Source organism: Drosophila hydei, unplaced genomic scaffold (genome assembly GCF_003285905.1).
Source record: "Drosophila hydei strain 15085-1641.00,03,60 unplaced genomic scaffold, DhydRS2 tig00000333-arrow-arrow-pilon, whole genome shotgun sequence".
NCBI classification, from domain to species: Eukaryota; Metazoa; Arthropoda; class Insecta; order Diptera; family Drosophilidae; genus Drosophila; species Drosophila hydei.
In genome coordinates, this window is record NW_022045711.1 from 995,979 (window position 1) to 1,012,046 (window position 16,068).

The 16,068-nt window shown below is 42.6% G+C and overlaps 1 protein-coding gene across 29 annotated transcripts in view; it reads right to left on the bottom strand.

Annotated features, from left to right (window-relative positions):
- Positions 1–11,685, bottom strand: part of LOC111605612 (basement membrane-specific heparan sulfate proteoglycan core protein) — a 63,497-nt gene extending 51,812 nt beyond the window's left edge. For 20 of the 29 annotated variants that reach the window (XM_030223996.1, XM_030223998.1, XM_030223989.1 and 17 more), the window contains exon 1: positions 11,481–11,684. In XM_030223996.1, the coding sequence (XP_030079856.1) occupies positions 11,481–11,589 (109 nt within the window). In that variant the 5' untranslated portion in view covers positions 11,590–11,684. Of the gene's footprint in view, positions 1–11,480 lie in introns of all 29 variants that reach the window. The other 9 variants (XM_030224006.1, XM_030224003.1, XM_030224007.1 and 6 more) reach the window with 2 other exon arrangements.
- Between the last annotated feature and the right edge of the window lie 4,383 nt (positions 11,686–16,068).

A 16,068-nucleotide genomic window follows, 5' to 3' on the forward strand; every position in this document is an offset into this window, starting at 1 on the left:
GCCAGTGCGCACAGCTAGAGATGAGAGCCAATATGCTCGCTCTTGGCCCAATAACATGTTCACTTTTACAGGGTATTGAACAGCTCAGTCACTTAAGCTCTGATTTCTACTCGCTTGCGACTCGTCTGCCACAACAAAATCGATTAAATTGTTGAAAGCTCACAGTTATGTGCCTCTCTCTCTGCCTGTCTATCAGTCTGTCTGTCTGTCTGTCTGCCTGGCTGACTGACTGCCTATTCCTTAGCCATCCATGCCCTCCGCTCACTGTATACCCTTGGAAATTGTTGGCAAGTTCCCACTGATTTGTCGCATTCCCTGCGCAATGTGACAAACGTTAATTTTTGTGTCTTGTTTTGCATACAACAAAAAACTTTTGCCTGGCCAAAGCGTGCCCAAACTCGCTCTGTGTGTGTGTGTGTGTTGGGCTGAGCTGTTGCTGCCACGACATTGCGTGCGTCGTCTTAGTTACTTGAGCAATTTATGGCAAATTAAATAAATTTATCATTGTGGCCAGGTTGCGGTACACCACACAAACCCTGCCCTTACCCCAGCATAAATTCCCACCCGCTCACCCAGCCACACCGCTGCCACTGCTGTTGCTGCTACAAGAGACAACAAAGTCCAGTTGCAGCTCACCGCAAGGCAAATAATTGTCATTTGTTGCTCGACTGCTGCCCACGTAAAACAAAGGCATTGCTGCAGTTGTTGTTGCTGTTGTCGCCTGCAACAGCAATTGTTGCTGTTGTCGTCTTGCCTTTGCCACTCAGTCTGAGCCAGAGCTAGAGCCAGAGCCTGACCCAGAGCCCCTTCCCGCTGTGGCAAAGTAAAAGTGTCAGCGTGTGCCTGGTACCAACAAGGCAGCCCAACTTAGTTCCTTTTTTTTGCTGCTTGCCAACTTTCTTAAATACTTTTGCGGTTGCCCTCAAAACCAGCAACTGCTGCCGCCAACAGCCCACAGCAACCAGCAGCAACAACGACAACAACCCGAACAACAACATTTAGCGCTGATTGTCTTGCAATTGGTTAAATGTTAGCGCACTAATAAAGCGCCGCACAGCAATATTTGCTGGGCAAATGCGGCGTATACGTGATTTTAATATGCTTCACGTATGAGAAAGGCAGAACAGTTTTTCTCTGTCTCTCTCTTTCCCTAGGCAGAGTGAGGGAGTCTACCTTTCTCTTTCTCCCCCTCTGTCTCTCTTCTGTGACTCTCTTTCTTTAGCTCAGTCTCTGTTTCTATGCGTCTGTCTCTGCCTCTCCATCTTTCTACCTGTCTCCATCACGATGCCTCTCTTTCTCTCCCTCTACCTCTTTCGACCCCTTTCACTGCCTCTACCCCTCTGTCTCTCTATACATCTTTCTCCCGTATGAACTCTGTCGACTCTCTCTCTCTCTCTCTCTCACTTTCTCTTTACCATTTTCTCAATCTCTATCTCTCTCTATATTCCTCTCTGCGACTATCTTTCCCTCTACCTCCGTGTGATTCTCTTTCTCTCGCTCAGTCTCAAGGTCTCAATGGCTATGTTTATGTCACTGTCTCTATCTTTTCTCTTTCCCCATTTCTATTTATTTGGCTCTATCTTTCTTTCTCTCTCTCTCTCTCTGTATTTGTGTCTTTGCCTGCCTGTCTCTCTGTCTCTTTATCTATGTTACATCAGAGCTTCAAACTGATTTAATTTCATAGTCTTACTTGGTGTAAGGGCTTGGGCTTAAGGTAACCGAATACTTTTTAGGATTACTTGGCGTATAAGTAATTTGAATATTGAAAACACGAGCCGATTTGACTCATTCAGCAAACTGGCTTTACATCAAATATCGATGGCTACAAATGGGAATATATTTATTTTATATCATCGATAAATATCGATTAGCAGTTGACATTCTGTGATCCCGAAAATGGAACATTTTAATTTTATGAACTGTTTCTATACACTTGATGGCTGACTGATACCCTATATATACACAAATATACATATATATATATATATATATATATATATATATATATATATATATATATATATATATATATATGCTCTCTATCTGATATTTGTCTCATTTTTATTATTATTATTTTCTGTTGTTGGCTTCGAGTCTTAAGGCCCAAAGAACAACAAGCGAACGGCAAACTTGTCGAGCCTCCGCCTCCTCTGTCAGGGTCATGTGCTGTGCTATCTTTGTGATATATCGCAATGCAATTAAATGTTATCGGGTACAGAGACGTTCCAAGAGATAGCAGACAGACAGAGAGGGAGGCAGTAGGCGAAAGATATATATATAAATGTATATGTAGAGCAGAGTGGACAATCAGAATCACACGGACATGGGACACGGATACGTCCAAAAAATTGTCATTAATCATCGCGAATGACGCGCGCTGCACGCAATGCCAGCAATAACAACAACAACAACAACAACGACAACAACAACAGCGGCAGCAACAACCATCATAATAACAATTTGTGGCCAAATATTTGTTGGGCCTGTCGACCGCAAATTTTCTATTGCCCTACACATAGCATGCCAGCCCCAACACACACACCCGCACACCCGCACACACACAGAAACACACGCACAGACACGCACACATCAATCAGTATTCAAATGCAGCAGCCGAAATGAATCATTTGAGAGCTCTGATGCAATATTCACTAATACTTAACTAGGCTGCCTCTCAGTCTCCGTGGCTCTAATATGAGCTCAGAGACTGTCGTCATAGGCATGACCGAGTGCGCGCTGAATCCTATTCATAGTCATACTCAGAGGCTGAACTAGCACTGGTTAATCAAACCTAGGGCTAATTGTGCTAATGGCATCATCAAGGCCTAATCTCCTGAGATAACCATTCGATTACTCACGCTGTTGTCACGCGTTGAACTTGCTACATTTATCGCGGCACGCGTTGCCAGGCGCTTGTTTCAGATTCCACTTGCTTGACTTGTTATATGGAAATAGAATTTGATAGCCACTGAATGCACTTTGCAGCCTATAGACTTTCTGTCCCACATATATATTCCCAATCCATATCAGCAAATACAAACGATCTGGCTTTGATCATTAGTTCGAATGACGAATTAAATTTTAACTGCAATTTCAATAATTTTCTCTATACGCAGAGATAAAGCCCCAGCGAATCTATGAGATATATGCACTATATGTGTAGAGGGTTACGTATATCTTGTCTTCAGCATCGTCACTGTAGTCGATTGCTGCTTCTCTATTTTAGGCTCTTTGGTGTCTTTATCGTGTCTCGAGTCTTGTACCTCAGCTTCATCTTTGAAATATTTCTGCTCATTTACTCTAAGTATCTTCAGCATATGATCGCATAATATCGATTCATCATCATCAGCGTCAGCTTGACAATTGCTGCATTGGCTCGGCATGCTCACATTAAATATTCGACACGTTTCTCATGCAGCCGTGCGACACTCCCGTTGGCTTCTGACAGTCCTCCATGGTCGGATTACTCAGATTCTGCTCACTCGCTACACAGCTGATGCACGAGCGTGAGTTGCAGCGCTGTTAGCCAAGGTAGTACTAGGTAATACCCCAATCAAAGTTGCCAAGGCTCAAGCTCGATCAGTGCCATGAGTAGACAGGGAAGGCAGTCAGAGGTGTTGCGGCTGCGGCTGCTGCTGCCTTTGGAGCGAATAGAATTTGTATTCACAATGCAATTAGAGCAGACCGAATACGTTTCGCATTCACATTCGGCTGCAGATTCGCTATTCCAACGGACACTCACACTCTCCGCTGTCCATTTGAATGCATTCATGGCTGCATATTAATGCGCCTCCCTCGCTGCCAGCCCCGCTGCAAACATTTCTGTATGAAATTCATTCAGATTTTATAGCCAAGCGGCGGCACTTTTGTGGCTTTGATTTAGCTGGGCGATAAAAAGATGGGTTAACCGAGATGTGAACGGAATGGGCATGGGCATGGGCATGGGCATGGGCATGGACATGGGCATGGGCCTGGGCATGCCATTTGCATTGGCACGCGTAACTTATAATGCTAATGCAGCTGCAGCAGTGGCAGCCTGCTGCATCAGGCGATGATGTCAAGTCGAGCAGCTCTGTCGCCCAGCAATTGAAATTGCAATTACAAATTGCAATTGCAAACTGTTTGTATATCTGTGTCATATAGCGACGTTTGCTCGTGCCAAAGCGCCGCCCCCTGCCCCCTGCCCACCGCCCCCACACACCCTGCCACTGGCCCCAAGTTCTTTAAAGCGATCTCTCGGCGCTGCGCCGTCATTTATCGTTGACGCTCGATTAAAATTCTTGGCGTAATTTAGCAATTGGTGGGCGGCAGCGGGGGGCTTGTGCCTCACGGGGAGCTGGGCGGCTGGGTGTTGGCCAAGCGGGGGGTGTGGGCGCAGCATCATTGCTGATATCAAGTCAACTCGTGCATGCCTCACACACACACCGAGCACACGCAGTAACCCAGTTAACTCTTCGCAGCTAACCGAAAAAAAAGGCCAAGCAAGGTGTGAATTATAGGCGCAGCAAATACCCTGGAATTGCACTTTTTGCCAGCTGCGTCTGCCTCTTCAGTTAAGCTTATTCTGAACCCTTGAGGCAAAAATAGAAATGCGAGAGCTCAAATCGTGCACTCAAATGAGTCTATATTCTATATGCACTCTAGATACCCTGTAATTGGAGTCACGGATTGGGCGTCCTCGCTTTGCTGTCAAATCATTCAATCATTACTTTAATTGTGATCGTAGGATATGCTAATTCGAATGCTTTAAGACACCTTCCACTCACAGCATTGATCTTCAGTCACTCAGTCAATCAGTCAATCAGCCAATCAGTCCATTAGCCAGTGCACACTGATCGACAGGGGCGTGTCGACAGCATCTGACACAAGGTGTGCAGAATGTCCATTAACATTCTTGGCGCACAGCACGCGATTGCTTTACAAATTGACGCCATGAATACCCTGTAATTTGGTCAATTACAGCAGAGTCTCTTGCACTTAGCTATCGGCCGTTTGGCAAGCAGAAATGAAGCTCTCTCTACCTCTATTGGCCATCCATATGTGAACGGCCACGCCCACACGCTGCGCCAGCCCCCCCGAGTCGCATCGAGTGGTGGCTCGAGTGGATTCGCGAATTGTTTGGACTGTTTCGATTGCGACTAAGAGCAAGCGTCGAGCCTGGCCGACTGCACAATACTCGCTCAACACTGCTCAGCATTGAGCTAAGCCAACAGCTGCAGCTCAACTGAAGACTGTGAGAAACCAATATACCCAAGTCACTTTGCAAGCGAGCATTTAGACAAACATCGAAACGCGTCGCGGCCACAAATCGAAGGCAAAGTGACGGCGCGCCGTATCTATGAGATACTTTATGCGGCAACTGCACTGTGCTCATAAATTCATTCTTCTCGCTGCGCTAGTCATTTGTCATGCAAGTCAGTCACTCAGTCAGTCACTCAGTCAGTCAGTCAGTCAGTGAATCAGGCAAGTCAAGTCAAGTCAACATTGTTGTGTCGCTGTCGTTGCTGAACCGCGATTTGCATAAGACCAAGACAAGCTGGAATGCAAACAGCGCAGAGTGCACGACTGCCAAATACCCAGCCCGTCTAGGCCGAGCTCTATTGAATGTTGTTCCCCAGGCTCTACGCATATTTGAATGGTGTTATCTTCCCTATGCTCACTCGAGCGACTCTTGCCACTCTCCGCTTAGACAACACAACGATGCATCTGCCAGGCAGGCCTGTGCTTGCCCCAGACAGGGTATTCGCCAAAGTTGAAGTGCTGCAGATACACGTGCCGCAAGAGCTATCAGCAAACGTTTCGCTCCCAGCGAATTAATTGCGTGTATTAACAAGTTGTTCCAAGTGTTGCTCGAGTTGTTTGTCGAGAGATGAGACAAATGCACAATTGAGATCGCTTGGCCTTAACTTTGGAGCGCTGGCATGTGATCAAGGTTAATCGTTGTTAATCGATAACTGGCACGATCTATCGATTGCAGACGCCAGCGACCAGTTGCCCAGTTGCAATCGCGCCTGACAGCTGCATAAATTTGCATTTTATATTTTGCATATTGCATTTGGCATTTGGCATTTGGCATTTCGCATATCGCATTTTGCGGCATGACAGATAAAGTAAAGTATCTTGTATCTTGCAGCTACATAAAGTTCGCACCCGACTTGTTTATGGGCGAGTGCAGCTTTAAGCCGCTGCAACAAAATCAGCTTGTCAACAATAGAATGAAGTCACGTATTTAATCAGCTAAACATTATGCCTGGCTATGAGCCTGTCCGGAAAATGGAAAATAGAAGAAAATCACAAAATAGCAGCTGAAGCAAAAGTTTCCTTACTTTTTTCTTTCTTACATTTTGCACAAAATACAAAAAAATCAAATCTCATTGCGAAAAAAAACTTTCTTATAATCAACTCGCACTTACGCCCTCTCCCTCTCTCTCGCCCACACACTCACGCTAGCTGCTTCTGTCTCGCTTGCTCTACTGCCTGCTATTGCTGTATTTTTTTTAACATTTTAACATTTCGCACGCGCTTCAGCAAGCAAATTACGTGCCACGACATTGCGAATCCATGCCGCCACCCGCCCTCACCTTGGAGGGGGCAGGCGATGTCTGTTGCTCTATGTGGGCGTATAGGCGTAAGGGCGTGGCTGCATGCCCAATGGCATTTTGACATTTTTGTTAATGGCATAAGCATCAAATTACACACGAAAGCCCCGTCGCCAGCCGCAGTTACAGCTGCAGCATATGTAGATAGAGGCACAGCAGCATCTTTAGCCATGGATACATCTTTGGCTACAGCTACGGCTGGAAGCCTTAGCTGCACGGCTACTGGCTGTAGCTACACTTGCCAAGTATACTGTTACCCGGCCTGCGGCTGGGCGGCCTGCGCGAAAAGGGGCAGCAAATCAGCAGCTAGTTTTTTGCCAAAAAAAGGGACAGAAAAAAGCTAAATATGTGCGCTGTTTTAAAGCTAAAAATAAATTCAATTTGTTGTTGTTTTTTTTTTAATTCTTGCTTGAAGCTTCATCGATCACACACAATTCATAAAAGTTTGTCAGCTTTTTTAATGCAGTTTCTATGCACTGTTTTACACAGCTGCAAACGGGCATATTGGCTCTGCTCTAATTTGATTTAATTTAGCTGAAAACTACAAAAGGGAACATTCAATTAGGCAGTTGAAAGTTAAATGATCCCTGCCCAAGTTGTCCAGTTCAAATCAAAACTCTTACAGAAATACTCCTTCCTTTCCTTTCAACTATTAATGTGTTCTTCGATATCTCACATAAACTCTCTTAACAGCTCAGCTAGATGAGCAAAGCTAAGTGGATGGAAATCTCAAAGTATTTTGTGTTCTGTTTGAAAGGCATGTAGAAAAGCCTAAGTAGACATGTTATCTAGATACTTTATGCATGGGAAATAAGCACATATAACTTATATAAGCTGTCTATGAACTGTATATCTGATATATCTGGCATTTCGTAATAAATTCCCTAAAGGAAAAATGCGCTTGGAGCAAACATCTCAGCCACGTTTTAGCTGAGTTGGCATCTCTGCTCTGGCTAGAGTCCACTACACACCTACACACACACACACATACACGGAAATGTTGCACTTTAATTTGTTGCCACAATGAAAAGCTGCACAAACAAGAAGCTCAATGGGGCACCGGGGCCATCAGCTTGGACCTGGCCCTGAAATGCGCCGTTTGTTGTCGCACAATATCAACACACACACACACACACACACGCACAGGCGGGCAGCTAACAAAAGCACACTTGTTAACTGTATTTGTGGCAGTCACCGTTACAGTCACTGTTCACACTACTCACAGTCACGCTTCCCAGTCACAGGCGAGCGACGGCAAATAGAAATGCACTTTACAGCATTTAATTGTTCACACACACACACACGCACACACACTTGAGCTGTGCTTACATCAGCGCATGAGCATGCAGCTAGGCAAACACACAGCACACACACTACACACACACACACACACACAATCTGCTCCACAATAGTCGCATCATTTATTTATATAGCAGATCTCATTTCGGTGCTCATTTCATTCGTTTCATTGCTGGGCAAGCGCCTCTGGCTCTTCCGCCTCTTCTTCTTCTTCTACTGCTGCTTCTTCTGTTCTGCTTCTTCATCTTCAGCTTTTGTCTGCTGCTGCGGCATTTTGCAGGTTCTTCAGGAAGCGCTTGACGCAGGCAACCAGAAAAATCAAGTTTTTTAGCTGTTGTATTACAGCCTTACAAATCTTACACTACACACACACACACATGTGTGTGTGGGCGTTGTATTGTACTATAAATAAATATTTAGCAAACAAGAATAAAAATATATTATGAAGTCATTCGAGATGCGCAGATTAGAAGCCACCGTTGAAATTAAAAATAGTTCAAGCCGTCGGGGACACACACACACATGCACACACACCCACACACACACACACACACAAATGTCCGCAGAAATAATCAAGAAAGGAAATTCAGCTCGCTGATTAAATGCCTTCGTAGACTTAGAACTCTTCAAATGAAAATCTTGGTTTACTAATCAGAATCTGTTCCTATACATGATATATATAGATATATATAGTAGCAGTAAAGCATATATAGAACTGCTTTTATTTTATTGCATTGTCAAAAGGCATTGCTTGTTAGGCTTCGCCTAGTTCAACTGCCAAAGAACCGAGAAATCTTTGATTTAGCACAATTCCCCCCTTGGATTCATATATTCATATATTCATATATACATTTTTTTCATGCAGTCAAAAGTGTATATGGGATTGCTACCTAGCTGTGCTTCCTTCCCTTCTAGACACTTCAGACACTTCCTCTCTCTTCGCATATCGAATATTTAGGCTAGAGAACTCTCGATTACATATATATTTGATATATATTTAGGCTCATTGAGAGCGTGACACATCGTAGACAGTAATACATTTGGAGAACCCCAAAAGTGCCAACTCTTAGCTGTCTTACGCCTCCATTGCTGATCCTTGCTCAGTTTCAGAGCAGTTAAATTCCTGTCGAGCTGAAGGACCGACGTTCTTACTCCTTTAGCACAGGTTTTCTTTAAGCTGTGACCCATGGAAAATGACAATTGATGAGTTTTAGTTTTGATACGTTAAGTATCGATATATATCGATTATAAAAAAACGCTATAAGCTAAGGTTGAGGAGGATGGGCTTGATTTAATTCTATGTATAAAAGGAATATGTAAATATATATATATATATATGCATATATATGTATATATAAATATAAAAAATGCACACAAAAATTGTGTTGCCATCCAGAGCATTGCCTGAAATTTTTGTTTGTTTAATTTGTAGTTGCTCGATGTACGGGCGTGTCTGTGTGTGTGTGCGTGTGTGTTTGTGTGTGTGTGTGTGACATCAGATAAAATTACGTAGACACAGCTACGCCTCGAGATACAGATACAGATACAAAGATGCTGCTGCAGTTGCATTCACAGCTAAGCATCACACTAAGCTGCCACACATGCCATTTAATGAAGTCAAGGATGACATTGTCGTAAATACATTTAACACAAACAAATACTAAGCTGTACACACACACACACACACACACACACCAGCTGCAGTTTACAGTTTTTAATTTCTATGTACCTTTGTCTTTTTGCATTCGTCTTTCCTGTGTATCAAATGTCAAATTCTATTTGCCTCTAGCTTTGTCTCTATCCCCTCTTCCTCCTTCCCTCTCCCTCCCTCTCTCTCTCTCTCTCTCTCTGTCTGTCTTTCATTAGAGCTTTGTCCGTCTCTGTCTAGCGCTGACCGTGACTAAAGGCCTAGAAAGTGAGTAGAAGCACAGCGCAGCCCCAGCTCGTGACAAGCGAAATGCCCCCAGCCCAGCCCGCCCCGTTTGCCAGGTCTGCCCCGAGCCTAGCTATAGAAGATATTCGCTTAAACAAAAGATTTACATGCGGGAAATATCAACATAGATATACAAACAGTTCCACCTAGTTAGATAAAGAAGTTTGCATAATTGCAACTGGTGGCAAGGCCTGTTTAATTCGTCTTCTCGTTTCGCTCTGTGCATAAGATAAGAACTCAACGAAATATGAAAATATAATATTTGCCATTGCAATGGCTTAACCTGACTTTTCAGCTATTTGTCAACGTTCGAATCGGTTTCGTTGTGCACATATAGAAAGATATGTTATATAGAGAGTCAGCTCAGTCTGCTTTGGCTGACAGATTCGTAAACGTTTCAGGTTTGCCTAAAGTCTCTCTATGGACAGCTCCAGCCAAAGGTGTTAACTTGTCGTTGTTGTTGTTGATTCTGTGTGCTTGTTATATATTTCACATAGTTTGGCCTAAGAAGAGAAAAAATGTGAACAAGAGAACGATTCAATTAAGGCAAATGAACTGATCGAAATCTCTTGCCAAAGGTATTTATACAAATGTTTTTTGCGCACAATGCGAATTTCCATTTACTTTTGACGCTTTGCACAAAATATCGATGCATAAAATCGCTGAAAGAGTTTTCCTATCAATGCTGTGAAAAATTAAAGCGCACATTTAAAGAGATTCGAGTGAAAAGTTATCCATAATGACTGGAGCTAATGTCAGACTAGACCAGTTTTCCCCTTTTACTGGCATATTCGCTAACGTTTTATCTGACTAATCGTCTAACTGTTCAGTTACTTCTGCTATTTTCGTTTTCTTTTGTGCTACGTTCGCAAACGTTTTTGTTACTTTGACTTCTGCTGTTACAGTCAGAGTCAAAGCAGGAGTTGACTTGCCTTTGTTCTGTTCTTCAGCTCGAATCTGAGCTAGTGCTTTATAGATGATAGCTGATGGAAATAGATCCATTTATATATGTTCATATGTAGAATAACTTAATGTTAAGTAATCTTTAATGAGTCACAATTGGGCAATAACATTTGCAGTTGCATAATACAAAAAGCTGAGCATTTGGCATAAAAGAGAGGCAAAGTCAAGTGCAAGTCAAGTGTAAGGTGTATGTGTGTGTGTGTGTGTGTGTGTGTGTAGCATTCTCTTAGTTCTAAGTTAAGATGTTTGTGCAAATTAATTTGTCGCTGGCATCATTATTACAAAAGCGACAAACAATTAGCCTAGATTTGTGCACGCCTTTCGATTGACTCGAAAGATAACTAGCGTCTGTCCCTCTGTGTGTGTGTGTGTGTGTGTGTGGGTGGGTGTCTGTCTGTGTGTGCATTATGTGGTCCCTGATCTGGCGCCAATCTGTGCAGCTGCTGCCGCTGCTGCTGCTTGTTGTTGTCACCGCTCACGGCTTTTGCAATTGAGCAGCCATTAAATGCGGATGCCATTTACTGATTGAAATTAATTGTAGACCAACTCAAATGTGTGTGTATGTGTGTGTGTGTGCGTGTGTGCCTTGTAGTCTCATTGATTGCTATTCAGATTTGCAATTGGCTTTCAATTATTTAAGTTTTGTCTTCTCTTTCTTCACTTGGCCACGCTTGGCCCAAACTTACCCCGATAATTCCAGCCACGCGCCTCCGTGCCATGCCCCGCTATGAGGGCGGCACCAAGCAGCGCCCACAGCAGCCAGCTGGCCACCAGGGGCTGCAGTAGCCTGGCCATGGATCCGTTCGCTTGTCTCCCGCTCGCTCGTGGCGCACAGCAAGGCAAGAGCAGCGCTTGTTGACGCTAGTGACAAACGCTGGCAGCTGCAAGAGATTGTCCAGCCTGTCTATAGCTCTATAGGTATGCAGTTATTTTTTCTGTTCGCGTTTTTCTGATAGCTCTTGGAGTGGCCTATGGAGACGTCAAGTAAATATTGTGTAACCAGCCCTCGATAATCACCTCGCGCTGCTTTGTCCCCCTTTAACGCCTAGTGCCATGCTAGTTCGCGCTCACGCACACACACACACACACACATACATACATATATATACATAGTTGAGCTGCTGCCTGCTGCGCTGTGCATAAAGCTCACAGCGGGGCGGCCATTGGAGCCGTTGCGTGGACAGTGGAAAGGCTTCCGGTCAAAGACAAAGCATTAACACCCAGAGCAACAAACCGCACAGGACGCACAAGCCCAAACACTCACATTCACACACGCACACTCGTACACACACACAAAAGGATATTTTCACAAACATTTCCGTTACAAATGAAAAGCAATGAAGAGCCAACCGCCACGCCCCCGCCAACACTTCCGCCTTTGTCTATGCGAGTAAAAAAGACTGTATAAAAGGCCAACCGAGAACGAACTCAGAAAGCGAGACATAGGACACACACTGGGCAAGGAAATATAGCGACAGAGCGTCAGAGCGAGAGAGCGACGGAGCCACAGAGAAAGAGAACCATAGAGAGCGAGACAGAGAAAGAACATATAAAATGTTGTTTAATTTTAAATAACGAAATATTTTCATAAAAAGGCAAAAGAAAACCCAAATTAAATGGCAAATAGAAAATAAAGATACGAAGAAGAAGCATAACACAAAATTATGTCTTTCTCTCACTCTCTTACTCTCTTCCTCTATCTCTATCTCTCTCTCTCTGTCTCTCTCTCCTTCTGTCTGCTCATCAACATTCAATTGTTCAATTGTTGTCGACAGTCGCATCAAAATTTTCAAATTCCTTTCTAAATTTCATTAGTCAGAAACGTTGGGGGGCACAAAGGATTCTCTCACTGAGCAATTGTCAAAGGTTACCAAATGGCACGCAAACACCAATCCTATTTGACTATCAAAAGACAACAAAGCCATGCACAGAGCGCGTACAGCACTTGACACGAGCTCGAATCGCACATTGACAAGAAATATTCCTGAAACTAGAACGACTTTTCCTGCTTTATAGTTGCAGGAAATACTTCAGATTCTCGACTTTCTAGTAGCTAAAGACTTTAAGTCAATCAGCCAGTCAGTCAGGCAGTCAGGCAATCACTCAGACAGTCAATCAATTATGCATTATGTCAATCATGTGTATTAGTTAGATTGCATCAAGCAGCCAATCAATCAGTCGAGCTTTATATTTAGAATGCGCATTAATCAATCAGTCCATCAATCATGTAATATATTTACATTGGACATCAAACATATACTATATTTAGGCTGCTTTCAGTAAGTCTATCAATCAGTCTACCAATCAAGTGCCATCTTTCAGTTCTTCATCAATCAATCAAGCAGTCAATCAGTTATTAAAAAGAGTATTACTTTAGGCATCTGCGCCTTGCAGTTAAACAATAGATTAGTCTATCAATCAAGTTCTATCTTTCAGTTCTTCATCAATCAATCAATCAATAACCTGTTCAAATCAACCGTGGCATCTTTCACTTAATCTATCAGCGTATCAATTATGTACTATGTTTCACTTCTTCATCAATCAATCAGCTTTGATATGTTAACTCTTGGATCTGAACTAAGAGAAAATTAATTTCTTGATTCGACTTTTCAAAAATATTTCATATTCTTGCAATTTGAATGTTTTCAATTGCAATTCAATGTATTCCTCTTTGTTCATAATGCTTTAAATGCTTTTAATGAATTTTATTCAATTTTTGTTTTAAATTTCACACATGTCTTTTGTTTTGTGCATAAAAAATTGTTCTTAGCCCAATTCATAAAATTCCATTCAATACAATTCTTTGCTACGGCGGTTCACATGACTTCTAAGTGTCGCGCTCTATTTTCCCCTCTCTCTCTCTCTATCTCGCTTTATCCCTTTCTCGCTCTTTCTGCTCTGTCTGTTCACAATTTGTGCAAATATGGCATAAAATTTTGCGCATAAATTACAACAAATTGCGCGAATTTTACAGCAAAAAAAAAAAGAAAAAATAAATAAAAATCGCGATTTTATGAACTTGAACTTGAATAAGCCAAACGCTAAACCAAACGCACTCACACAAACACACACACACACACACCATGTGCAAGTGTGTGTGACGTATGGGCGTGGCAGGCAGGCGTTTTGGCTTTTGACTTTTTGACCAGTTGCCAGTGCGAAAAAGCATCAAATGTTTGAATGTTTGAATGAATATTTGAATGCGTCGAATGCTTTGAATGCTGTGTGTGACGTGAAAGAGATAGTTGTTGTTGTTGTTGTTGTTGTTGCTGTTGCTGCTGCTGGGTATCAGTATCTATGAGATACGCGTAAAAGCTTTGTAGTTTATGCGGCGTTTTGGCAAGCTGCCTGCCTGCATATCTATTCGCATACATACATATATATTTATATATCTATTCATCTATATGTCTACTGTATACATATAAATATGAAAACAACATTAAATGAGATACAACAAAAAGCAGTTGCCGTTATTTGTTGCTGCTGTTGCCGTGCATGTTTCAATTAGTTAAACATTAAAGGAATGCTTTTAGCTGTGGCCCGACTATTAAGTGGACAACGGAGCGCGGCTGCTGCGCACAATTTTCTTTATCTATTTTTTTGTGTGTGTTTTTTTGGCTTACTCAACATGTTACGCATAGTAATTGGCAATACACAGAATTGCAACACAATGGTGCAGCAAACTGGCTGCCGCAAGCTGCATTTGTTGGCCGCATGCCTCCTGGTTGGGGCTACACAAAATGTATTTGGCCAAACAATTAGTTAAGACGCTCCAACGGCTCTCGGTCAACCTACTACACCTGACTACACTTCATTTGATTGTGTATGCCGTGCAACGCCGTCTAATTGCAGTTTTTGGCAAGCCAAAAAAGATTTCGAAGATTTGCTCTGAGCCACTTAAACTTCATTTCGAGAAAAGCCAGAATGAGCAGGTTTTGTGATCTCTAAGATCTCTCGACTCTTGGCTACACAAGGGAACAACTGCAACTGCCATAGTACCTTCATTTATAGAGCTGTCAGCAGAAGTCATACAAAATTTCATTTGAATTGGAATCAGTCGTAATTCTCATAGCAAAAGCTTAAGCTTTGAATCTACATAAAGTTTCCGATATTTCTGATATTTTTATTGGATCTGCATAAAATTTCAAATGAAAATATATTTAAGTAAAAAACGTTGTTTTAGTAAAAATTCTTATACATATTGAATGGAGCTACTATAACCGACATTTACTCTAGCAACTAACAACTCTTTGGCTTTAGCTTGGGGCATTTGGGCTTCCAAGCCTTTCGCCTTTCGCCTTTCGCCTTGCCGTATGAAATTTGTTTACAAAAAATCATCTATTCAAGTCGCCAGCACGAGCTGCCTTTCAGCCTCTGCTTTCCTTCTGCTTCATCATCTCTTTTTTTGTGGCAAGTAATGAAGCGTGTGTGTGGGTGTGTGTATAACTTAGCATATATAATTTGTATATTAAGATCTCATCATTAAAAAGTTGACTAAGCGTTCGCTTTTTGGCGCTTGAAAAGTGATTAAAATTAATGAGGCATAATGTGGGGCAGGAGCGGCTGGTCCGCTCCTCTCGCAGTGCAATTTGAATGCTCACTAAGCGACAGGCAGGCTGCTTCTACGCTCTGCCATTCCATTCAAATGCTGGCCAAGGCCTGGGAAACCCAAGCAGAGTCTTCGAATTGCAATCTTTTCACACAAGCAACACGATCCCCTCAACAACAACAGCAATTTCTGAAATGTTCAAAATGCAAATGCTGCAAAATGAAATGTATAAAAAAAACTGTTTCACAGCTGCTTGGCGAGTAATTTTTTGGAATTCTCAATTGAAAAACCGAAAACCGAAATCCGAAATTCGAAATCCGTAAAAGGCAGCAACAAAAATAGTTTTATTCAAATATATATATATAGATATATATTTTGTTTTCGGCTTGGGCCTGTTTTTGGGCCTGTTATTTATACGATTTGTCGCCACCCTCTCCAAATGCAGCAATAAAAGGGAGCGAGGGAGAGCGACAGAGAGAGGAAGAGAGTGAGAGAGGGGGAGGGAAGGTGAATAAGGAGCAGCTAGGAAAAGTGCGCTGCGGTGTTTTTCTTTAGATTTTCTCGGCAATTTGTCAGGCTGCACAACTTTCGACACTAATCGTTGTTGCTGTTGTTGTTGTTGTTGTTGTTGCTATTTCTATCTTTGTACCTGGCAGATACAAAAGATGCACGAGCCGCGATCAGTGCCAGAAACGTTTAGTGTCCGCAAGCAGATTTATTGAATT